Genomic DNA, 25,130 nt, shown 5'->3' on the forward strand with positions numbered 1-25,130 from the left:
TGGAGCAAATTAGACTTAAGTGCCTTGCTCAGGAGGACATTGACAGATTTTTCACCATGCCGGCTCGGGTATTCAAACCAACGACCTTTAGGTTCCTGGCCCGACGGTTTAACCGCTAGGCTACCTGCCTCCCTTACCTGTACAGTTCTTGTTAAGGCAGACAATAACAGTGATTCACACAACGATGTGAATGCACACACTGCACCAAATACCCTAGTTTCAGACTTCTAATTATCCTTGCACCTTTGAAGACTCTAGCCACTTCCATGGGTGCTAATTCTGTCACCAAAGCAAGGAAAGGCCATGCTTTTATTCGTTTTAAAAAAAACGTGTTCAAAAGTTTAAATGATAAAATAGGTCTAATGACAATAAAAAAATCTAAAAGTGTACAAGATAAGTCAAGTAAAGAAAAAAAGAGAATGCCAAGAGTGTGCAACGCTGTCATCAGACAAAGTGTAACTACTTTGAAGAATCTCAAATATAAAATATATTTTGATTTGTTTGACACTTTTTTGGTTACTACTGTACATGATTTCATAGTTTTGATGTCTTCACTATTACTCTACAATGTAGAAAATAGTAAAAAATAAAGATAAACCCTGGAATGAGTAGGTGTGTCCAAACTTTTCACTGGTTCTGTATATAATAAAAATAAGTGTACAACACATTTGCAATTTTTTTTAATAATAGAGACATTTATAAAAAATAAATGTATGAAGGGTAGTAAAAATAATAGGGTAATGTTCTGTGTGTGTGTGTGTGTAACGGTGGGTGAGTGAGTGGGAGTCGTTTTTAGAAGTACAGTTGAAGTTGGAAGTTTACATACACTTAGGTTGGAGTCATTAAAAGTCATTTTTCAACCACTCCACAAATTTCAAACTATAGTTTTGGCAAGTCGGTTAGGACATCTACTTTGTGCATGACACAAGTCATATTTCCAACAATTGTTTTTAGACAGATTATTTCACTGTATCACAATTCCAGTGGGTCAGAAGTTTACATACACTAAGTAGACTGTGCCTTGAAACAGCTGGGAAAATTCCACAAAATGTCATGGCATTAGAAGCTTCTGATGGTGTACCTGTGGATGCATTTCAAGGCCTACCTTCAAACTCAGTGCCTCTTTGCTTGACATCATGGGAAAATCAAAAGAAATCAGCCAAGACCTCCAAAAGTCTGGTTCATCCCTGGGAGCAATTTCCAAATGCCTGAAGATACCACGTCCATCTGTACAAACAATAGTACTCAAGTATAAACACCATGGGACCACGCATCCATCACACCGCTCAGGAAGGAGACGAGTTCTGTCTCCTAGAGATGTTTGGTGCAAAAAGTGCAAATCAATCCCAAACAACAGCAAAGGACCTTGTAAAGATGCTGGAGGAAACAGGTACAAAAGTATCTATATCCACAGTAAAATGAGACCTATATCGACAAAACCTAAAAGGCTGCTCAGCAAGGAAGAAGCCACTGCTCAAAAACCGCCATAAAAAAAGCCAGGCTACGGTTTGCAATTGCACATGGGGACAAAGATCGTACTTTTGGAGAAATGTTCTCTGGTCTGATGAAACAAAAATAGAACCGTTTGGCCATAATGACCATCGTTTTGTGTGGAGGAAAAAGGGGGAGGCTTGCAAGCCGAAGAACACCATCCCAACTGTGAAACACGGGGGTGGCAGCATCATGTTGTGGGGGTGCATTGCTGCAGGAGGGACTGGTGCACTTCACAAAATAGATGGCATCACGAGGGAGGAAAATTATGTGGATATATTGAAGCAACATCTCAAGACATCAGTCAGGAAGTTAAAGCTTGGTTACAAATGGGTCTTCCAAATGGACAATGACCCCAATCATACTTCCAAAGTTGTGGCAAAATGGCTTAAGGACAACAAAGTCAAGGTATTGGAGTGGCCATCACAATCCTATAGAACATTTGTGGGCAGAACTGAAAAAGCGTGTGCAAGCAAGGAGGCCTACAAACATGACTCAAAATTCACCCAATTTATTGGCTACCTGAAACGTTTGACCCATGTTAAACAATTTAAAGATAATGCTACTAAATACTAATTGAGTGTATGTAAACTTCTGACCCACTGGGAATGTGATGAAAGAAATAAAAGCTGAAATAAATCATTCTCTCTACTATCATTCTGACATTTCACATTCTTAAAATAAAGTGGTGATCCTAACTGACCTAAGACAGGGAATCTTTACCAGGATTAAATGTCAGGAATTGTGAAAAACATAGTTTAAATGTAGTTGGCTAAGGTGTATGTAAACTGCCGACTTCAACTGTAGGTGTAAAGAGTTTGTGTCGCGGCTCTCGTTGGAATGAGGATCGGACCAAAGCGCAGCGTGGTAAGTGTTCATGATATTTTATTTTCTCAGAAAACACTCAAACAAAATAGCAGAGTGAAACAGTTCTGTCAGGTGTAGACACTAAACAGAAACGAACACAAAACACAGGTGGGAAAAAGGCTGCCTAAGTATTATTCCCAATCAGAGACAACGATAGACAGCTGCCTCTGATTGGGAACCACACTCAAAGAAATAGAAAACAAAGATATAAAGAACCTAGAATGCCCACCCTAGTCACACCCTGGCCTAACCAAAATAGAGAATAAAAGCCTCTCTATGGCCAGGGCGTGACAGTTTGTGAAAAGTCTCTGATCAAGTAACATTTTATTGTATTATATTTGTATTTATTGTAAGTAAAAATAACATAGATTTGTATAGGGAGTACCAGTAGCTAGTCAATGTGCAGGGGTATTACATAATTGAGGTAGATATATGTACATATAGTATAGTAGAGGTTAACAGGATAGATAATAGACAGTGGTGAGTGGAAGTGTGTGTGTGTGTGTGAGTGGTGTCAGTATGCATGAGTGAACTTTTTATGCGAGTATGGGCATATGTAGTGTGTGTGTGTGTGTGTGTGTGTGTGTGTGTGTGTGTGTGTGTGTGTGTGTGTGTGTGTGTGTGTGTGTGTGTGTGTGTGTACAGTATGTGTATAGAGTCAGTGCAAGAGAGTTGTGGCTTGGATGGCAAGGAGCTCAGCCCCAGTGATGTACTGGGCCGTACTCACCACCCTCTGTAGCGCCTTGCAGTCGTGTGCCTTGCAGTTGCAGTACCAAGCGGTGATGCAGCCAGTCAAGATGCTCTCAATGGTGCAGGTGTAGAACTTTGAGGATCTGAGAGCCCATGCTAAAATATTTTACGCCTCCTTTAAGCCTCCTGAGGGGGAAGAGGTGCTGCCGTGCCCTCTTCACAACTGTGTGGGTGTGTGTGGACCATGTTCATTCCTAAGTGATGTAGACACAGAGGCACTTTGCAGGTGATTGTGCAATAGACCACAGACAATCAGATGTTCTGGTAGGGCTGCGTATGTGTGGACTATTGCTCCAGTTTTTGTTCTGACTGAGCCTTGTCTCCCCATAAGCACTCTTGGCCCTTTTCCAGTCTGCTGACTCAGATCCTCAAAAACTCAGGGAAGCGCCAGGGTGGGGAGGTTATTAAAAATGAATCGGGGTCCTCCCTTAAAGGAAAGGTTCACCCATTTTGAATGCTATATTGTTTATGTGCATCTCTGAGTGATGTTCTATCGATTCCCTGAGACATTTCATGTCATGAAGTGCAACTGAGTTATTGGCATTCAAGCAGGCAGAAATCCGTCCAGTATGACGTTGCATTGCATGATGCCATTGCCAGAGATATTGTAGAAAGGAGGAAGGAATCCTATGAACACCCCCCCCCCTCCCCCCACCAGCAGAATGTCAACCAATCGCGTTCACGTTGTCATGCTGCGTCACATGGTTGCTAAGCTAATCATCAGGAAATCCCTTCTCAAAGTCAGTGTATATGTCGAGAAACATGCCTAATTTCCTCGAAAGTACATAATGTCACTATTCCAAAGATATACAATACTACAGATGGCAGGTTCACATATCGGAAAAGATTTGTAATGTTGTACCTCTGGTTGACGAAATCTGTGCTCATGTTTCTTTTTTAACTAGTGCCCAATAGTCTCCCATTCACTCCTTGAAAGAGAGCACTCCTTGTCCCAGAATCGCCTAGAATGCACCACACGGGCCCATTAACGTAGCATGGGAAACGTTTCCCATCTCCTCCAGAGTATATCTGCCATTGCAAATGTCAGGCACATCGATCTGCAGGTTGAAAATGGTTAGATTGTAGACTCCTAAATTGATAATGCAGTTTGTTTCGGGAATTTTACAGCTAACTAGCTACATTACATGCTAATATTGTTTTTGGTATTATTGTGTGTATCTACCTAGCTAGCTGGCAAACGTAGCTACACACAATAATAGCTAGCTAGCCAGCCAGCCAGCCCATAAAGAAAGCATTGCATTGTGGATTTTGTAGTTGATTTGAACTGCAACAGATTTCCACAACGATTTTCCATGTTGCTACCAACCTTATTATAATGCCAAAATGAAACATTTGTTTACAAAAAACATTGTTCTCACATAATATATTAGTGTTTTTTAACACTGTAAATTAAAGGAATGAGTGGTTTTGGGTGTCTTTTCCTTTAAGTACACCAGAATTGTTAGAAAAAAATGTAATAGTAATTTGCCTGAGTAAGATATCTTAATTTATTCACCATCTTTGTCAAGCAGCCTTTTTTAGCTTGGCCTTTAATCAATGAGGCCTTTGTGTTTTATGTTCTTTGATCTATTTTATTGCAGTGTTTATTTTTTCATTTTATTGTTTTAAGTGTGTTGCTATTTTAAATTCACTTAAAATAAAATTAGAATTTAAATTTGATTTGATATTGGATCTTTTGTTGATGATTGTATAAATATAGACTTCATTAACTTTATAGTTTTATTATTATTAATTAGATTATAGGTCTACTAAATAAATATTTAGAGTAGATTACATGCTGAACTGGTGTTGGTGGAGGAGGGGGGGGGGGGACACACACAATAGACAAGGTGTTAGAGGCTATTAGCATGTGTAAGAATCCATGTCCTTCCAGAGCTGACTAATCAAGACTGGTCAAGCTCTGTTTGTATTATGACTTTTCACTATTGAGCTTCTACTTTTGATCATTAAAGATATTCTGACTTACATGTACACACTCGGAAACAGGCCATTTTACTCAGTGACACACACACACACACACACACACACACACACACACACACACACACACACACACACACACACACACACACACACACACACACACACACACACACACACACACACCCTTTGGGTTATGGATAATGGCAATGGCAGTGAGGGGCTGCTGTACTGCTGAGGCTGAGGGGAGACTCCAGTCCCATGCTGGCTCTGGTGCCTCACACCCCACAGGCTCACTGCAGTCAGTCAGGGTTCAGAGGACAGAGAATCACCAGCCCTGCCCCGCTCGCAGACCCTTATCCCTTTCCCCCCTCTCAGACAAGAGCATTATACACACACACAGTCACGCGTGCACATACAGTACAGGCAGATAAACAAACACATGAATGCACACTGACAAACACACATACATGCACGCACATGCACGCTCACACACAGGCTCAGATTCTCTTTCGATTGCAGTGTGAGCCCTGAGATGGGATGTTAACACACACACAGAGAGGACATGTTCAATAACAATACAAGTGTACTCAGTGTTCTAGGCTCCATGTACTGTACAGAGGTCATTGGGAGACATTGTACCTGTACATGTTACAGGTGAACAACAGCAGACTGATTACTACAACAACTATGATTACCTATCATGGCATCACCTTTAGACATTAATAGTAATATAGCCTATCCGTATACTCCTTCCTATACATCATCCATCCATGCACATTAATGGCAGTGGTTTACAGCACTACAGTATTTTATAGCATTACAGTGGTCCATGTGTGTGAGCACAACCCACATCACAGCTGAATCTCTCTCCCACAGTGTGTCAGGAGTATGCTTAAGTATTTAGCAGAATTTAGCCCACTCTGTGGTACACCAGTTAATTAGCTGAGTGCTAAATTACAGCCAGAGCAATTAAACACATGCATGTCACACTCGCACACACACATCATACAAACCTACTCATACAAAAACAACCTCATTTGCATGCACACATACAGTTTTGCAGGAGCCTGTGCAACTTTCCATCGATCAGATAATCGGTCTGGTGTGTGCTGAGCACTCTTCTCAGCAGAGGAGAAATTATGAAGCATTTCATAACTGCTTAACTACCTCCACTCACCCAGGGGTCCATCTGCAGAAATGAGCCATTGATCCCTAATTGGAAGCAGTCAGTCATGAAATCTGAAAACTAATTAAAGAAAGTGAACTTAATGGCAAATATTTACATATCCACACTGTTTAAAAATTGGTTATATTGCCAGAGAGCTATGAGAGAAAGGGTAAGTCATGGAAAGGAGGGGCAAACCGGGTATACTGACCATATAATGGTATTGATGATGAATTTAGGCACATTTTAAATTATATACATTTTTGCAGCACTATAGTAATAAACTTGGATATAGTGTCTTGTGTCTTGGGTATACTGTACATGTACTGCTAATTCAGAGGCTTTCCTCAATTGGCCTAGACCAGGCTGTGTGCAACTGGTTTAAAAATAACTTCAAAACAAATCAAATAACTTTTTATTTGTCACATGAGCAGAATACAACATTACCGTGAAATGCTTACTTACAAGCCCTTAACCAACAATGCAGTTCATGAAATAGAGTTAAGAACATCTGTACTAAATAAACTAAAGTAAAAAATGTAATGAAAAGAAACCTATTAAAATAACAATAACGAGGCTTTATACAGGGGGTATCCAGTCAATGTGCTAGTCGAGATCATTTGTACATGTAGGTAGGGGTAAAGTGACTACACATAAATAATAAACAGCATGTAGCGGCAGTGTAAAAACAATGTAAACAGTCCTGGTGGCCGTTTGATTAATTGTTCAGCAGTCTTATGGCTTGGGGGTAGAAGCTGTTAAGGAGCCTTTTGGATCTAGACTTGACGCTCCAGTACCGTTTGCTGTGCGGTAGAAGAGAGAACAGCCTATAACTTAGGTGACTCGAAGGTGGATATTAAAATTCAGTCTGTTAGCATTGTTAATAAATATATATTTAGTCCCTATTTTGTTTTGTATTCAGTGGATTTCATTTAGAAAAAGACAAAGGTTTTCACTCATAATTCTGCAGCCACTAGTTTGCTTGTCAATTAATGTTTGATGTTAGCACCGTTCTGCCGCTGAGCAGCGTCACAGAGTTCTATTGAGCAGTGACCACGTCCTGGTAATCCGTCTGGCCTTGTGAATGTTGACCTGTTTAAATGTCTTGCTCGCATCGGCTACGGAGAGCGTGATCAGACAGTCGTCCTGAACAGCTGGTGCTCTCATGCATGCTTCAGTGTTGCTTGCTTCGAAGCGAGCATCAAAGGCATTTAGCCCATCTGGTAGGCTCGCGTCTCTTTTCAGCCAGCGGCTGGGTTTCCCTTTGTAGTCCGTAATAGTTTGCAAGCCCTGCCACATCCGACAAGCTTCAGAGCTATCTTAGTCCTGTATTGACGCTTTGCCTGTTTGATGGTTCGTCAGAGGGCATAGCAGGATTTCTTATAAGCGTCCGAATTAGTGTCCTGCTCCTTGAAAGCGGCAGCTCTAGCCTTTAGCTCAGTGCGGTTGTTGCCTGTAATCCATGGTTTCTGGTTGGGATATGTATGTACAGTTGTTCGTCCTTTAAAAGTTGCAGCATACTGTGGCACAGCTTGCACGGTACTATGGCACGTTATTTACTATGGCACGTTATTTAAGTGTCACCCAGTTGTATCATTAATGCCAGTTAGTGCTAGTTTGACCACCAGACGGCATCTTTGAGAAGCATTTTGTAAGATATCATAACTGCCATCGATACAAGACAGTACTGTGCAGCCGTCTTCATCGACCTGGCCAAGGCTTTTGACTCTGTCAATCACCGTATTCTTATCAGCAGACTCAATAGCCTTGGTTTTTCTAATGACTGCCTCGCCTGGTTCAACTACTTTGCAGACAGAGTTCAGTGTGTCAAATAGGAGGGCATGTTGTCCGGACCTCTGGCAGTCTCTATGGGGGTACCACAGGGTTCAATTCTCGGGCCGACTCTTTTCTCTGTATATATTAATGATGTCGCTCTTGCTGTGGGCGATTCCCTGATCCACCTCTACGCAGACAACACCATTCTGTATACTTCTGGCCCAAACAAGCTTCAATGCCATACAACACTCCTCCTACCGATCCTCGACTTCGGCGATGTCATCTACAAAATAGCTTCCAATACTCTACTCAGCAAACTGGATGCAGTCTATCACAGTAACATCCGTTTTGTTACCAAATCACCTTATACCACCCACCACTGCGACCTGTATGCTCTAGTCGGCTGGCCCTCACTACATATTCGTCGCCAGACCCACTGGTAGCACATGTTCCAGCAGGTATATCTCACTGATCATCCCCAAAGCCAACACCTCATTTGGCCGCCTTTCCTTCCAGTTCTCTGCTGCCAGTGACTGGAACAAATGGCAAAAATCGCTGAAGTTGGAGACTTATTTCCCTCACCAAATTTAAACATCAGCTATCTGAGCAGCTAACCGATCGCTGCAGCTGTACATAGTCCATCTGTAATTAGCCCACCCAATCTACCTACCTCACCCCCATACTGTTTTTATTTTATTAACTTTTCTGCTCTTTTGCACACCAGTATCTCTACTTGCACATCATCATCTGCTCATCTATCACTCCAGTGTTAATCTGCTAAATTGTAATTATTCGCTCCCGTGGCCTATTTATTGCCTACCTCATGCCTTTACTGTATATAGACTTTCTTTTTTTCTACTCTGTCATTGACTTGTTTATTGTGTTATTGGCTTGTTTATTGTTTACTCCATGTGTAACTCTGTGATGCTGTCTGTGTCACACTGCTTTGCTTTATCTTGGCCAGGTCGTAGTTGTAAATGAGAACTTGTTCTCAACTAGCCTACCTGGTTAAATAAAGGTGAAATACATTTTTTTTTTTAAAGAACATAGTATATGGGACTGCTTTTAAGACATTTTGTTTAATTAATTAGATTAATATTATAATGTTTCTATTCCAAGAAAAATGAAAAACCCTCTGGGTTGGAACAGAAAATATGGTGCTGTACAACATGACGGTTGGGAGTAGGCTACAGTACTGGGCTATTTAGCTAAAGAATCCCTGTGTCGTGAGGGCACATGGGAGCCCTGGGTTCAATTCCCCGATGTGGAGGAAGGAGTAGGCTGTCCTTATAAATAAGAATTTGTTCTTAACTGACTTGCCTAGTTAAAGAAAGGTTACACTAAGAGCATAACATTTCTACGCCCTAATTGTATAATTGTAGTCTAACCAATACCCAAACAGTGATTCAGTGAAAATAAAAATCTCATTGATTTATCAAGACCAGTCCCCATGCTTGTCTCAGAGCAGTGCAAAACAGTGCTAAAATTATTGTTGGTTATTGCTTCAAATCCTATTGCTTCTAACTTCAATATGCTCTTTAAATAAATAAGACCTACACAACTTTTAACAACACATTACTCAACACTAGTGAGACTCATGTTGCCTACGGTAGACCTACAGTATATAAAAAAAATATGACGTGACTCTCCACCAATAATTACATATAGAGGATTGGAGGATTCTAAATTAAAACCAAAAGCCCTCTCATGGGTCTCCCGGTGGCGGCCGGTACAGGTATCGAACCTGCATCTGTAGCAACGCATTTTGCACTGCGGGAGCCCCCATCCACTTGGGAGCCCCCATCCACAAAGTATCAAAATACAGACAGGTGTTGGTAAAGGTATATTGTCCTGCTAATAGACCATAATAGGCTGTTATAATACTGAACATGGTGTCCAGGTCAGGATAACCAAAAGACTATAAGAAAGAATGTTGGTACTTATTTATTATGATCCAAAGCCATGAATGAGTGAGTCACTCAGCTTTATGTAGGTGCCATCAACTTGACTGTGCCATCAACTTGATATTATATAACAATATTTTGGAAGTTATTTCCTTTTCAAAAAAAGGAAAGTGAGCGATTGTAATCTGAATAAAGGCCAAAATAATATTTGTAAATGCCAGAACATTTATTTCTGTTTTTAGCGGGAGAGAAACGCTTGGCCAATTGTGCGCCGCCCACAAAGCCCAAAATATAGCCCTACTTATAGCCATAATGGTGCCGTACAATGTGACCGTGTGTGTTTGTTAACCTTCATTTAAAACAGAAATTTGCATCCTGTAGCTCTAACTCCAAAAAGTTTGGGAACACTGTAAAGTCCATGGAGAGTAAGAGCTCCTCCTCCCAGCCGCCCACTGCACTGAGGCTAGGTAACAGTGTCACCACCGATAAATCCACGATAATCGAGAACTTCAAGAAGCATTTCTCTATGGCTGGCCATGCTTTCCTCCTAGTTACCCCAACCCCGGCCAACAGCACTGCACCCCCTGCAGCTACTTGCCCAAGCCTCCCCAGCTTCGCCTTCACCAAAATCCAGATAGCAGATGTTCTGAAAGAGCTGCAAAACCTGGACCCGTACAAATTGAAAATGAAATAATCTCCAAAATATTGTTATTATTATACAAAGTGAATATTATTAATTTAGAATGATATAAAAGCCCCTTGGATATTCTCACAGATACAGTGGGGCAAAAAAGTATTTAGTCAGCCACCAATTGTGCAAGTTCTCCCACTTAAAAAGATGAGAGAGGCCTGTAATTTCCATCATAGGTACACTTCAACTATGACAGACAAAATGAGAGAAGAAAAATCCAGAAAATCACATTGTAGGATTTTTAATGAATTTATTTGCATATTATGGTGGAAAATAAGTATTTGGTCAATAACACTGACTGTGTGTATTGGTTCCTGACTACCTTGAACAGTTGCATGTCGCGGGGATTATTCGATGCTATTGCAGTCCGCTACAGGATGTTTTTGTGCTGGTCAAGGGCAGTCAGGTCTGGAGTGAACCAAGGGCTATATCTGTTCTTAGTTCTACAATTTTTGAAAGGGGCATGCTTATTTAAGATGGTGAGGAAATTACTTTTAAAGATCGACCAGGCATCCTCGACTGACGGGATGAGGTCAATATCCTTCCAGGATATCTGGGCCAGGTCGATTAGAAACGCCTGTGTGCAGAAGTGTTTTAGGGAGCGTTTGACAGTGATGAGGGGTGGTCGTTTGACCCCGGACCCATAGCGGATGCAGGCAATGAGGCAGTGATCGCTGAGATCCTGATTGAAAACAGCAGAGGTGTATTTGGAGGGCATGTTGGTCAGGATAATATCTATGAGGGTGCCCATGTTTACGGATTTAGGGTTGTACCTGGTGGTTTCCTTGATAATTTGTGTGAGATTGAGGGCATCTAGCTTAGATTGAAGGACTGCTGGGGTGTTAAGTATATCCCAGTTTAGTTCACCTAACAAAATGAACTCTGAAGCTAGATGGGGGGGATTCAATTCACGTATGGTGTCCAGGGCACCGCTGGGAGCTGAGGGGGGTCTATAACAGGCGGCAACAGTGAGAGACTTATTTCTGGAGAGATTATTTTTTTAAATTAGAAGCTCAAACTGTTTGGGCATATACCTGGAAAGTATGACAGAACTAGTATGACAGTAGATTGCAACTCCTCCCCCTTTGGCAGTTCTATCTTGACAGAAAATGTTGTAGTTGGGTATGGAAATCTCAGCATTTTTGGTGGCCTTCCTAAGCCAGGATTCAGACAAGGCAAGGACATCAGGGTTGGCTCAGTGTGGTAAAGCAGTGAGTAAAAAAAACGTATGGAGGAGGCTTCTGATGTTAACATGCATGAAACCAAGGCTTTTCCGATTACAGAAGTCAACAAATGAGAGTGCCTGGGGACACGCAGGGCCTGGCTTAGCCTCCACATCACCCGAGAAACAGAGGAGGAGTAGGATGAGGGTACGGCTAAAGGCTAGCAAAACTGGTCGTCTAGTGCGATGGGGAGAGAGAATAAAAGGAGCAGATTTCTGGGCGTGGTAGAATAGATTCAGGGCATAATGTGCAGACAGGGGTATGGTATGCTGGTTATACTGGGTGAGGTCAACGCATGTGTGGGAGGTGGGACAAAGGAGGTATCTAAGGCAAGTACAGTGGGACTCGGGGCTCCGCAGTAAACAAAAAACTGAGGAGACACAGCGTTTAAAAGTAGAATAGCGGATCCGTGTCACATTGAGTGAGGTGGGTTACCGGAAGGTCAATTTAATAAAAAAACGGAAAAAGAGATTGAAAAATAAATAGGAATATATACAAAAAAATACAAAAAGTAAACTAGAGGACAACAAACCATGTCTGTACTGCTATGCCATCTTGGATTCATGGTAGCATTCACGCAAAACTGAAAGTGTGAACCACTCCTTTTAATCAGGGCAAGGTGACAGGAAACATGACCGAATACAAACAGTGTAGCTATTCCCTCCGCAAGGCAATCAAACAAGCTAAGCGTCAGTATAGAGACAAAGAGAAGGTATAGAGACGCAATTCAACGGCTCAGACACGAGAGGTATGTGGCAGGGTCTACAGTCAATCACGGACTACAAAAGGAAAACCAGCCCCGTCGCGGACCAGGATGTCTTGCTCCCAGACAAACTAAACAACTTCTTTGCTCGCTTTGAGGACAATACAGTTCCACTGACATGGCCTGCTACCAATACCTGCAGGCTCTCCTTCACTGCAGCCAACGTGAGTAAAACATTTAAACGTGTTAACCTTCACAAGGCTGCTCGGCCCAGACGGCATCCCCAGCCGTGTCCTCAGAGCATGCGCAAACCAGCTGGCTGGTGTGTTTACAGACATATTCAATCAATTCGTATCCCAGTCTGCTGTTCCCACATGCTTCAAGAGGGCCACCATTGTTCCTGTTCCCAAGAAAGCTAAGGTAACTGAACTAAATGACTATCGCCCCATTGCACTCACTTCTGTCATCATGAAGTGCTTTGAGACACTAGTCAAGGATCATATTACCTCCACCCTACCTGATACCCTAGACCCACTCCAATTTGCTTACCGCACCAATAGGTCCACAGACGATGCAATCACATTCACACTGCACACTGCCATAACCCATCTGGACAAGAGGAATACAAGAGTAATGTAAGAACGCTGTTCATCCCCTACAGCTCATCATTTAACACCATAGTACCCTCCAAACTCATCATTAAGCTCGAAACCCTGGGTCTCGACCCCACGCAGCAGCGCCTCTTCAACCTCAGAAGGCTGAAGAAATTCGGTCACCAAAAACACTCACAAACTTTTACAGATGCACAATCGAGAGCATCCTGTCTGTCTGTATTACCGCCTGGTACGGCAACTGCTCCGCCCACAACCGTAAGGCTCTCCAGAGGGTAGTGAGGTCTGCACAACGCATCACCGGGGCAAACTACCTGCCCTCCCGGACTCCCTACACCACCGAATGTCACAGGAAGGCCAAAAAGATCATCAAGGACCACAACCACCCGAGCCACTGCCTGTTTACCCCACTATCATCCAGAAGGTGAGGTCAGTACAGGTGCATCAAAGCGGGGATCGAGAGACTGAGAAGCAGCTTTTTTCTCAAGGCCATCAGACTGTTAAACAGCCATCACTAACATTGAGTGGCTGCTGCCAACATACTGACTCCTCTCTAGCGACGTTAATATTGAAAAATTGATGTAATAAATGTATCACTAGCCACTTTAAACCATACCACTTTATATAATGTTTACATACCCTACATTACTCATCTCATATGTATATACTGTACTCTATACCATCTACTGCATCTTGCCTATGCCGTTCGGCCATCGCTCATTCATATTTTTTATGTACATATTCTTATTCATTCCTTTGCACTTGTGAGTATAAGGTAGTTGTTGTGAAATTGTTAGATTAGAATACTTGTTAGATATTACTGCATGGTCGGAACTAGAAGCACAAGCATTTCGCTACACTCGCATTAACACCTGCTAACCATGTGTATGTGACATATAAAATTTGATTTGATTTAAAATTATGGTCAGATTTGGCAAATGGATGGCGAGGGAGAACTTTTTATGCATTTCTATTTGTGGAGTAAAGGTGGTCGAGAGTTTTTTTTCCCTCTGGTTGCACATGTGACATGTTGGTAGAAATGAGGTAAAACGGATTTAGGTTTCCCTGCATTAAAGTCCTCGGCCACTAAGAGCGCCAATTCTGGATGAGCACTTTCTTGCTTGTTTAGGGCCTTATACAGCTCGTTGAGTGCTGATGAAAACTCTCTTGGTAGATAGTGTGGTCTACAGTTTATCATGAGGTACTCTACCTCAGGTGAGCAATACCTCAAGACTACCTTAATATTAGACACCGCGCACCAGCTGTTATTGACAAATAGACGTTCCGGTCTTACCGGACATAGCTTTTCTGTCCTGCCGATGCACGGAAAACCTGCCGTTCAGCCACGACTCTGTGAAACATAAGATATTACAGTTTTTAATGTCCCATTGGTAGGATAGTCTCGAACGGAGCTCATCCAGTTTATTATCCAGTGATTGTATGTTGGCTAAGAGGACTGATGGTAGAGAAGTTACAAACAATGTGAAAAAACACAACATTGCACAGTTGGTTAGGAGCCCGTAAAATGGCAGCCATCCCCTCCGGCGTCATTGTCTTGACTGACAGATCTCAATGTTCATCCACTAATGGTGTTAAATCAGGTTTTCTGGACATAACGAAAGGTGTCCAGCGTGGGTCTATTCTGGGTCCAGCGCTTTTTACTGTATATATTAACAATATTGGATTGTATGTTAAAATTGTATCCTGCACCTGTATGCCGTTGGCTCCATTGTTGACCAGGCGCTATCTGAGTTGGTCTGCTTACTTTGTTTTGCAGAAAAACCTTTACTGACCTTAAATTAGTTTTGAATGCAGGTAAAATTAAGTATCTAGGGTTCATAAAAATCATGCAAATGTTAAAGAATATGTACTCTGGATGGTGCCCATGTTAATTGTGTTCCTGCTTTCAAATATTTGGGCATCTGTATAGACGCTAAGCTGTCTTTCAAAAAGCATAATGATGAGTTAGTTAAGGATCTGAGGATAAACATAGGCTTCTACTTTAGAAATAGGTCATGCCTATCAGTAAATAGTAGAATACAGATCATTCAATCAACGTTTATTCCTGTCCTAGACTATGGTGACATCATCTATTTCAGGGCTTTCCAACCATGTTCCTGGAGAGCTACTATACCATCCTGTAGGTTTTCGCTCCAACTCTAATCTAGTGCACTTGATTCTAATAATTAGCTTGTTGATTAGCTGAATAAGTTACAACTGGGGTTGGATTGATAAGAGGGTAGCCCTTCAGAAACAGGGTTGGAGAGCCCTGATCTATATGAATGCAGCTGCCACTTCATTAAAACCGTTAGATGCAGTCTACCACAGCATACTTCGTTTCTTAACGGGTGACTGGTTTAGTACACATCGCTGCATTCTTTACCAGAAAGTAGGTTGGCTCTCTTTGATGTTGCATAGTTCGATACGTTGCTGTTTTCATTTATAAAGCCCTTCTACAAAAATTCCCACTGTACCTAACATCATTACTAACCTTCAGACATATTATAGGTCATTCACTCACTACTCTAGAATGTAGAAAAAAACGGGGCAATTCAAGCGCGAACTATGAAATTAATGTCAAAATGTAGTTTCCTTTCCCCTATATCATTCTAAATCACATATAATGAATCATTAGATAGTTCTAACCTTCATACACTGGTACTTGACAGTGTTGATGAAATAAGAACGTTCATTTGCTTTGACCATTGCTAGTTTAGACCGTGCCGCTCTTGGTTGTATCTCTTCCATATTTAGCGTTGCGAGGTGGTACCACCTGGAGGTGTTTCGGCGTGTTGGACCAATCAAAGTCAACTTGTCATTTTCATCTCCAGATCCTTGGCTTTCATTGGATATACAGTACCAGACAAAAGTTTGGACACACCTACTCATTCCAGGGTTTTTCTTTATTTTTGACTATTTTCTACATTGTAGAATAGTATTGAAGACATCAAAACTATGAAATAACACATATGGAGTCATGTAGTAACCAAAAAAGTGTTAAATCAAAATATATTTTATATTTGAGATTCTTCAAAGTAGCCACCCTTTGCTTTGATGACAGCTTTTCACACGCTTGGCATTCTCTCAACCAGCTTTGTGAGGTAGTGGTCAAGAGGCTAGCCCTAAACCTAACCCTAACCTTAACCCTTATTCTAAACCTAACCCTAACGTAACCGTAGCAAGCAGTTGCTTATCAACAGAGAGTTTGTTGATAGTTTGACCATCTGTAGAGTATTTACTGATGGACAATCCACACTATCCAAATAAAGTGTGACCCTTTTATCATCAAGCACTTGCATTCTTGTGAGTTGCTTAATTAAAAGCCATACATTTCCCATTGATGACACCCGTGAAACACTAAGTTCTTTGATTGTCCAATAACACATCAGGTCACAGAAGTAGCCTGGCGCTCCAAAAACAACACAGTGTTCCTCAGGCAAACACCCTGCTACAGGAGACTTGTCTCTGAATGACGCTGGCGTCTCCTGTTGGGGCAGCAGTTGACATGAACAGAGCATGGCATCTCATCTAGCTGTGGTGAATGTTTCTGGGGGCCCGGGGCCAGTGAGAAGCCCTGCTAATGACGGGGTCCGGGGCCTGGGTTGGACGTACTGATATCCCAGTGGCCAGAGACCCACAGCTGGGGAGCGCGTTGTGGCTGATTACATGTCAGCGCTGGTAAATGACTGCTAAAGGGGAGTCAGGCAGCAGCACAGACAAGGAGTGCTTAGTGTTTTAGTTGTTACTGCATTCCATCAAGCAGACACCTGTTTTACCTTTTAACCTTGGCTTGGTGCAGGAATGGGATAAGAGAGGAGGGGGACACAACTAGGGGGAGGCCATGAACCTGCTGCTCTCAGTTAGCACACACCATGGAAAAGACGCTCTCACAAAGAGCCTGGACTTGGCAATCCATTTATCACTTGGCAATCCATTTATCTTTTCTCCCTGTTTCATTCCCCTCTAGCTGATAGATTCTGTAAGCTTTTTGACTGAGAAGAGCTGCTCCCAGCTCTGTGTGACAAGGGCTCCAGTGGCCCAACACTCAGCGGGATAAAAAGGTCTCTTTCTCCTCTTCTTCACAATCTCAGTTCTTGTATTTTCTCAGCCCATACTATGTCCCTCATTCCACTCCTCCACCTTGCTGCAGAACTTAGGCCTTCATTTAATAGGGTCATTTGAATATCTCTCCTGCACAGGTTACAGAAATGAGACATCCCTAGTGCCAGACAAGCAATCTTAAAGTCATATACTCTTGGAATATGCTTTATAAAAACCAATAATCTCAAAAGAGAGGGCGAGAGGAATTAATTGGAATAAACTGGAAGCCAGGGTTCTTTTGTAACATCGATAAAGTAATGAATTGACTATCCTGATTATTTATAAAACTAAGTTTTCATAGCACAACGTTATGTCGAAGTCTTGAGGAAAGCGGAAGAGGTGATTTTGCTGGACTGCATCACAATTTAATCTTCACCTTTAGGGAATGGATTATAAATGTACCAAGGCAAGGAAAGGTAAACCGGTCATACAATATACTCTAAATACAGAACAAATGTAAAAAGTAACAATTAGAATATGTTCATGTTAATAGTAATAGTATATGACTCATAATGGTGCATTAATAGTACATTTCCTTCTAGGAAATCCTTCCACAGTCAACTATAGACAGATGACTGTGTATGCAGAAGACCACTTTGTCTTCCAAGCTTAGTACCACATGTAGCTAACACAGCAAAGTACTCATTTTAGCAGACTCATTCTAAAACAACAAGATTGCCTCTCACCACAGGTCTAATTTAAAGAAAATTGTGTTTGGCTTTTCAGACAACACGAGGAACTGCCTGCAGGGGTATGTAGTCATAAATCTGGGCAAAATGGATGAGTAATACATCTATGCAGGCTTATGCAGACCATGCTGTGCTTATTTATGTCATTTTGTTTTGTACGGCAGTATTTGCAACAAAACCAAACCTCCTCTGTAGAGTGCTGAATCTAGGTCTATGCTGCAGTACTGTGGCAGGCAGGGAGGAGTTTGGATATCACAGTGTGTTGTTAGAGACAACACTGTACACCAATGTGGAGCAGCCACATTCAAATCCTTTGGGGATTAACCTCTAAGAGCAGGATATTCAGTCACATAAACTCATAAACCCTTACAAATCTGAAACACATGAACCCATGGGCCAGGGAGATCACATGCAAACTTCAATATGTCAATCTGTCCTCTGGCTCACAATGCAGCCTGGCCCACATTTACTGTTTAAAGCACAAATGAATTGCAACAACAATGTTCAGTGTCACACACAAGCTACTGAATCAATAATGAGCATGGGAGCTGAAATCAGAATGACTCATTGATATGGATTTGTGTAACCATGATGGGTGACAGACATCCTCATTGGTTCTCTGGTTTAATGGTAGGTATTACCTCCTGATTTCTGCAAACATTGTGTAAACATTGTGACACACCAGGATATGTTGTTCAATCTCCATATTGTTTACTTGGCTTTGCCAGGTAACAGAAGTGGAAAGAGCACTGTGCTACTCAGGTGTAATCTACAGTGATTCGTGTAATCACCAGCGTGTCAAAAGACATTGTAGACCCCATATCAGCTCTTTCTCAAGGAGGGCTGATTCCCTGCATAACACACCATCTCTGCCTTGACAAAAACCCAGCAGTAAAGAGCTCTGAGGTTACTGGCTGCAGCAGAGAAGAACAGCATTGATCACATGTCATTCCAATTGTGAGAGAAGCATATAAATTGAGCAGCGGCGACTCAATTATACATGGGTGTAAAGGTCAATGAGCCTCCTCTGAGGCTGCATGAATGAAGGCCATGGGAAAAAGAGCAGCTTCATTATTAAGGGTGTTATCATTAGGACAGTCCTGTTAACAGCCAACTCTGGGCTTAATGTAATAGACCCATTTCATGTCTGCCTTGATTTATGCTACAATAAGCATATTGCATGCTGCTCATTCTCTGCTGTTGTTACAGTGCTATTGTAGAGGCCTTGATGGTCCCTTCCCTCTGGGATACAGTGTTGAGAGACCCACAGGAGAAATGGGCTTTAGGGGTTATGGATATGGAATATATAAATTTAAAGATGTGCCTTCCCTTTCACCACATGTTTCCAATTTAAACACACATAATCTGGAATCCAAGTCAATGCAATCATAATGTGTTAGAAAATGAGTGATGGGTGAGGGAAATGTAAAAGAAGACATGCTTGAGTCCTACACTCTACTCAATCATGTAAGTGTCAATCTCTGTCTGGGTGACAGTGTCTCTTCACTGAGGGATAGGAATGGGCTATAATGACTGAGCTAGTTCTGTAAAGAGCCTGTTACCGCTCTACATGAGGTCTCTCCCAATGGCCAGTCAGGCTGGGGGATTAATGAAGCTGGTTCCACCTGAGGGGATATCCATCTGGACTGAGACAGTCTTCATTAACTTGGGCCAGACATGGCACTTTTACTGAGAAGAGAAGCGTCCACTTAGACTGGGTTATGACATGCTGAGGAAGCAGGACTGCTGTTGTTTTAAATGTGTTGCTGGTCTTTAATGGCACTGGCGGTGAATATCCAATCTCCCAGAGTGCTCTTTTAGCTGATATCAGGTGCATGTAACGGTTCTGTGCGTTTCTATAGGAGCTTATTCTGGTATTTCTGTGACATGTACTGAATTAGACAAAAAATCTGCAACTGAAAAAGCCCACTCTATCAAATTATGTGTTTTCTCATAATAAAATAAAATCGTATTTGTCACGTGCCGAATACAACAGGGTTAGACCTTAGAGTGAAATGCTTACTTACAAGCCCTTAACCAACAATGCAGTTTTAAGAAAATACCCCCTAAAAAGTAAGAGGGGGGGGGGGGCTCTAGCCATTTGATTAGAGGTTCAGGAGTCTTATGGCTTGGGGGTAGAAAATGTTTAGAAGCCTCTTGGACCTAGACTTGGCACTCCGGTACCGCTTGCCGTGCGGTAGAAGAGAGAACAGTCTATGACTAGGGTGGTTGGAGTCTTCGACAATTTTTAGGACCTTCCTCTTCCTCTGACACCGCATGGTATAGAGGCATGGTATAGAGGTCATGGATAGTAGGAAGCTTGGCCATGGTGATTTACTGGGCCGTACACACTACCCTCTGTAGTGCCTTGCGGTCAGAGGCCGAGCAGTTGCCATACCAGGCAATGATGCAACCCGTCAGGATGCTCTCGATGGTGCAGCTGTAGAACCTGTTGAGGATCTGAGGACCCATGCCAAATCTTTTCAGTCTCCAAAATAGGTTTTGTTGTGCCATCTTCACGACTGTCTTGGTGTGCTTGGAAAATGTTAAATCATTGTTGAAGTGGACACCAAGGGACTTGAAGTTCTCAACCTGCTCCACTACAGCCCCGTCGATGAGAATGGGGGCGTGCTCGGTCCTATTTTTGTGTCATCTGCAAACTTAAAGATGGTGTTGGAGTCGTCTTTGGCCGTGCAGTCATGAGTGAGCAGGGAGTACAGGAGGGGACTGAGGGGCTCGCGTGATGAGGATCAGCGCGGCAGATGTGTTGTTGTTACCTACCCTTACCACCAAAGGTGGTAGAAGTTGGCACATTATTATGTTGAGTTAACAGTTGTGTCTCGGCGAATGAAGTCCGATTCTGTTCATTAGAACAAATTAATGTACAGATATAGGATCTTAATTTAAGAAATGTAGTATTCAATCATTGACTCAATATAATAGTTTCAATCAATCTAAATGTACCTGAATTGAAATGAAATTGTCACCATTCCTGATTTTGTGACTCCTTTAACTCACATATAATATTCCCTTTAATACACCATAGAAAAGAGTCAACAACAACATGCCTGCTGCTGCTGGGCATAAAAATAGATCATAAACACAAGGTTAAAGGTGCTAGTAAACAGGTAATAACGTGGGTAATCAAATTCCCACTGGTAAAAGAACTGGAGATTGACCTACAGTACTCACATCCACTCATTGTGGATGGAGGAGAAGAGAGAACAGGGGAGGGAGAAACGGAGAAGAAACATTACAGTCCGTGTGAGCCTGAGAAATTGGATGACAGCTCAAAAAATGAGATGGCTTTGTCTAATCCCTCCAAAGGGGCTCCAGTGAAAAGACTGGGAGTGGGCAGGGGGGTGGAGGGGTTGAGGGACAATACAGAAAAATGTATCATTGTTGTATGTTATAGCCACGGCTGGGCTTCTTAGGGCTTCTTTATGGGGTGACTTGGACAGCTGGGGGATTAGGGAGAAGGAGTCCACCCGACACAGCCCGACAGGATAGCCAGGGATTAGACAGAATATGCTCGCTCTTGTCTCTGACTCCCTCACTTAAATCAATAAAAACAGATTTAACTACGCACTCATGTGAGAGACACTCAGCCCATGGTGGTGTTGCTGAGACAGAGCGCAGAGAGTGTTCTCACTGCGCTGCGGGTTTTCGTTTTTTTCCTTTCAATTAAGCCCTACACAACCAGGTGAGGGGAGTTCTTTACTAATTAGTGACCTAAATTCATCAATCAAGCACAAGGGAGGAGCAAAAACCCTCAGACACTCAGCCCTCCGTGGAATGAGATTGACATGTGTGTACACAACGCTTGCTAGTCAGTGTTGTAGTACTTCTCAGGACCATGTAGGGGTAACTCTCAAGATGATTATACAACAGGCCTGAACATTCAAAGTCTCTAGACTCCTCGAGGTTGGAATAGCGATCCCTCTTCACCTCCTTTGAGCTCTCTCCATTGGACTAACCAAAGTAACCAAGGGTTACTGCCCTAATATAACATTTTTAGGAATTGTTTTAATACAACACTTCAAAAAAGAACACTTCAAAATGAAACAGAATTACACAAGTACATTTAAAAGGCTAAACTCAAACAGCCTCAGGGCATACTTTGAATTGAATTTCACAGAGTCAAACTCTTAAGTCTTGTATTTTCTTTAAAAGTAAGTAGTCAGTGGAATGATGCTGATGGACTTAATACGCAGAGCTTTCCAACCTCCCAATCATTCTCTAATCCGTAAAATTACACCTGTCACTAGAAAGTTATATTTATTAACCCAACTTCCTGATCCATGGAAGAAAACCATTAGGACACACAAAGGGCCTGGATCAGAACTTAATTAACACAAGCAGCAACCTTTTTCGCATCCCGGGAATCCGTTTCCTATTTACTAGATTAATTTAAGTACGTAATACAGATAGGAAATGACCAAAACAACTTGAAGGCTATTTCAGTTGGGGAAATTAATATGCTAATCAAAAGAGAGCTGGAGATGGGCTGTTAACCTCTTCCTTGCTGGAGGAACAACCCCAGAGATTATGCTTCACTCCAGCCAACACTGTGATATTTACAGTTTACAATTGGCTCATTCATCCCCCTCCTCTCCCCTGTAACTATTCCCCAGGTCGTTGCTGCAAATGAGAACGTGTTCTCAGTCAACTTACCTGGTAAAATAAAGGATCAATTAAAAAATATATATATATATATATTGGAGTCAATAGTTTTAAGGCAGCGGTCCTTCAGGGGAAGGTTGTAGATGGTTGTGGGAAGGTCGTAGATGGTTGTGTGTACAGTATACCAGTGATGTCCAATAGGACACAGTGGGGAGATCCAGTATTGCTAACTGACCTTTGTCCGTAGCTGGACTCTTTCCTGCGGCAATGGAGGGTGACCACCCTGTGCCCCTCGCTCCTCACATCCTGGCTCACCATCCACAGGGTGGGGTTGCTGGGCCGGGCACCCAGAAACGCCATGCCCTCTTTCAATTTGACCCTAGGGAAGTAGAAACAACACACACATAGGCTCAGGACAAGAGAGTGATAGATAGCAGTGCAGCATGGGTTGGTTAAACATGTGGCTATATCAAACAGATCTTTCAGGTATTGAATCATTGAATGCATCCATCTGAACCTGCTTCAAACAGCTGAGGCCTAGCAGACCATGACGTCTTCACTATAGAAATACACAAAACAGGATCAGATGGTTTCAAATTCCTTTTTCTCAATATGTGTCTCATCTATCTTATTTTATTCCTGTAACAGGGTGTTTTCTTAATCAGAAAGGGGCTTAGGTTGTGGGCATGGCAGGGGGCGTTTTCATGGAGATGTGTTAAATGTTTGCAGTTTTAAAGCAAATTTCAAGTGATTTTACATATTCTGCCATGGAGATGAGAACATTTTGCAGTTTTTAAGCCAATATCGTACAATTCTATGCATTTTATCATGGCTAATCCTGTGTTATTTTGCTCAAACACAATAGCAAAATGTATACTAAATACATTTTCAATTCCCCCAGACTGTGTAGCTTTTATTTTGGTGATTGTTAGTTGTCAAAGATTATATTACAGAAAAATATATAGATCCATTATCTTTTCTACATATTTTATATCTGGTTTTAGTAATTTTTAAGTGTTTTTCCATCTCAAAAATATATATATACAGTACCAGTCAAAAGTTTGGAGTTCTCTTTATTTGTAGAATAATAGTAAAGACATCAAAATAATGAAATAAGACATATGCAATCATGTAGTAACTAAATAAAAATATAATTTATATTTGAGATTCTTCAAATTAGCCACACTTCATGACAGCTGTGCACACTCTTGGCATTCTCTCAACCAGCTTCATGAGGTTGGAATGCATTTCAATTAACAGGTGTGCCTTGTTAAAAGTGAAATAGTGGAATTTATTTCCTTCTTAATGCATTTAAGCCAATCAGTTGTGTTGTGACAAGGTAGGGGTGGTGTACAGAAGATATTTGGTAAAAGACCAATACGGACTTGATAAAAGACCAAGTCCATATTATGACAAGAACAGCTCAAATAAGCAAAGAGAAATGACAGTCCATCAGACTTTAAGACATGAAGGTTAGTCAATCCGGAAAATGTCAAGAACTTTCAAAGTTTCTTCAAGTGCAGTCGCAAAAACCATCAAGCTCTACGATGAACCTGGCTCTCATGAAGACCGCCACAGGAAAGGAAGACCCAGAGTTACCTCTACTGCAGAGGATATGTTCATTAGATTTACCAGCCTCAGAAATTGCAGCCCAAATAAATGCTTCACAGAGTTCAAGTAACAGACATCTCAACATCAACTGTTCAGAGGAGACTGCGTGAATCAGTCCTTCATGGTCGAATTGCTGCAACAAAAAAAAAACACTACTAAAAGGACACCAATAAGAAGAGACTTGCCAAGAAACATGAGCAATGGATATTAGACCTGTGGAAATCTGTCCTTTGGTGTGATGTTTGGTTCCAACCACTGTCTTTGTAAGATGCAGAGTAGGTGAATGGATGCTCTCCGTATGTGCGGTTCCTACTGTGAAGCATGGAGGTGGTGTGATGGTGCTTTGTTGGTGACACTGATTTATTTACAATAAGGCACACTTAACCAGCATGGCTACCACAGCATTCTGTAGCAATACGCCATCCCATCTGGGTTGCGCTTCTTGGGACTATAATTTGTTTTTCAACACCTCCAGGCTGTGTAAGGGCTATTTGCCATGAAGGAGACTGATGGAGTGCTGCATCAGATGACCTGGCCTCCAGAATCACCTGACCCTAACCCAATTGAGATGGTTTGGGATGAGTTGGACCGGAGAGTGAAGGAAAAGCAGCCCACAAGTGCTCTACATATGTGGGAACTCCTTCCAGACTGTTGGAAAAGCATTCCAGGTGAAGTCAGTTGAGAGAATGCCAAGAGGCTGCAAAGCTGTCATCAAGTCTAAGGGTGATTACTTTGAAGAATCTCAAATATAAAATATATTTTGATTTGTTTCACACTTTTTTGGTTACTACATGATTCCATATGTGCTATTTCATAGTTTTGATGTCTTCACTATTATACAATGTAGAAAATAGTAAAAATAAAGAAACAATGAATTGTCACACTGGTATAAAGGATTTGGAGACAGGTACAGGAATACACAATAGTTTTTTTTAATACACCCAAAACAAACACGTATACAAAAACACGCAGCATAACTGC

General features: G+C 41.8%; 1 protein-coding gene across 1 annotated transcript in view; it reads right to left on the reverse strand.

Annotated features, from left to right (window-relative positions):
• si:dkeyp-14d3.1 (transmembrane protein 132C) overlaps positions 1 to 25,130 on the reverse strand; it is a 211,841-nt gene that overhangs the window by 92,101 nt on the left and 94,610 nt on the right. The window contains exon 3 of the mRNA XM_021621375.2: positions 22,774 to 22,917. Within this exon, the coding sequence (XP_021477050.1) occupies positions 22,774 to 22,917 (144 nt within the window). The remainder of the gene's footprint in view (positions 1 to 22,773; positions 22,918 to 25,130) is intronic.

This window comes from Oncorhynchus mykiss, chromosome 11 (assembly GCF_013265735.2).
Source record: "Oncorhynchus mykiss isolate Arlee chromosome 11, USDA_OmykA_1.1, whole genome shotgun sequence".
NCBI lineage: Eukaryota > Metazoa > Chordata > Actinopteri > Salmoniformes > Salmonidae > Oncorhynchus > Oncorhynchus mykiss.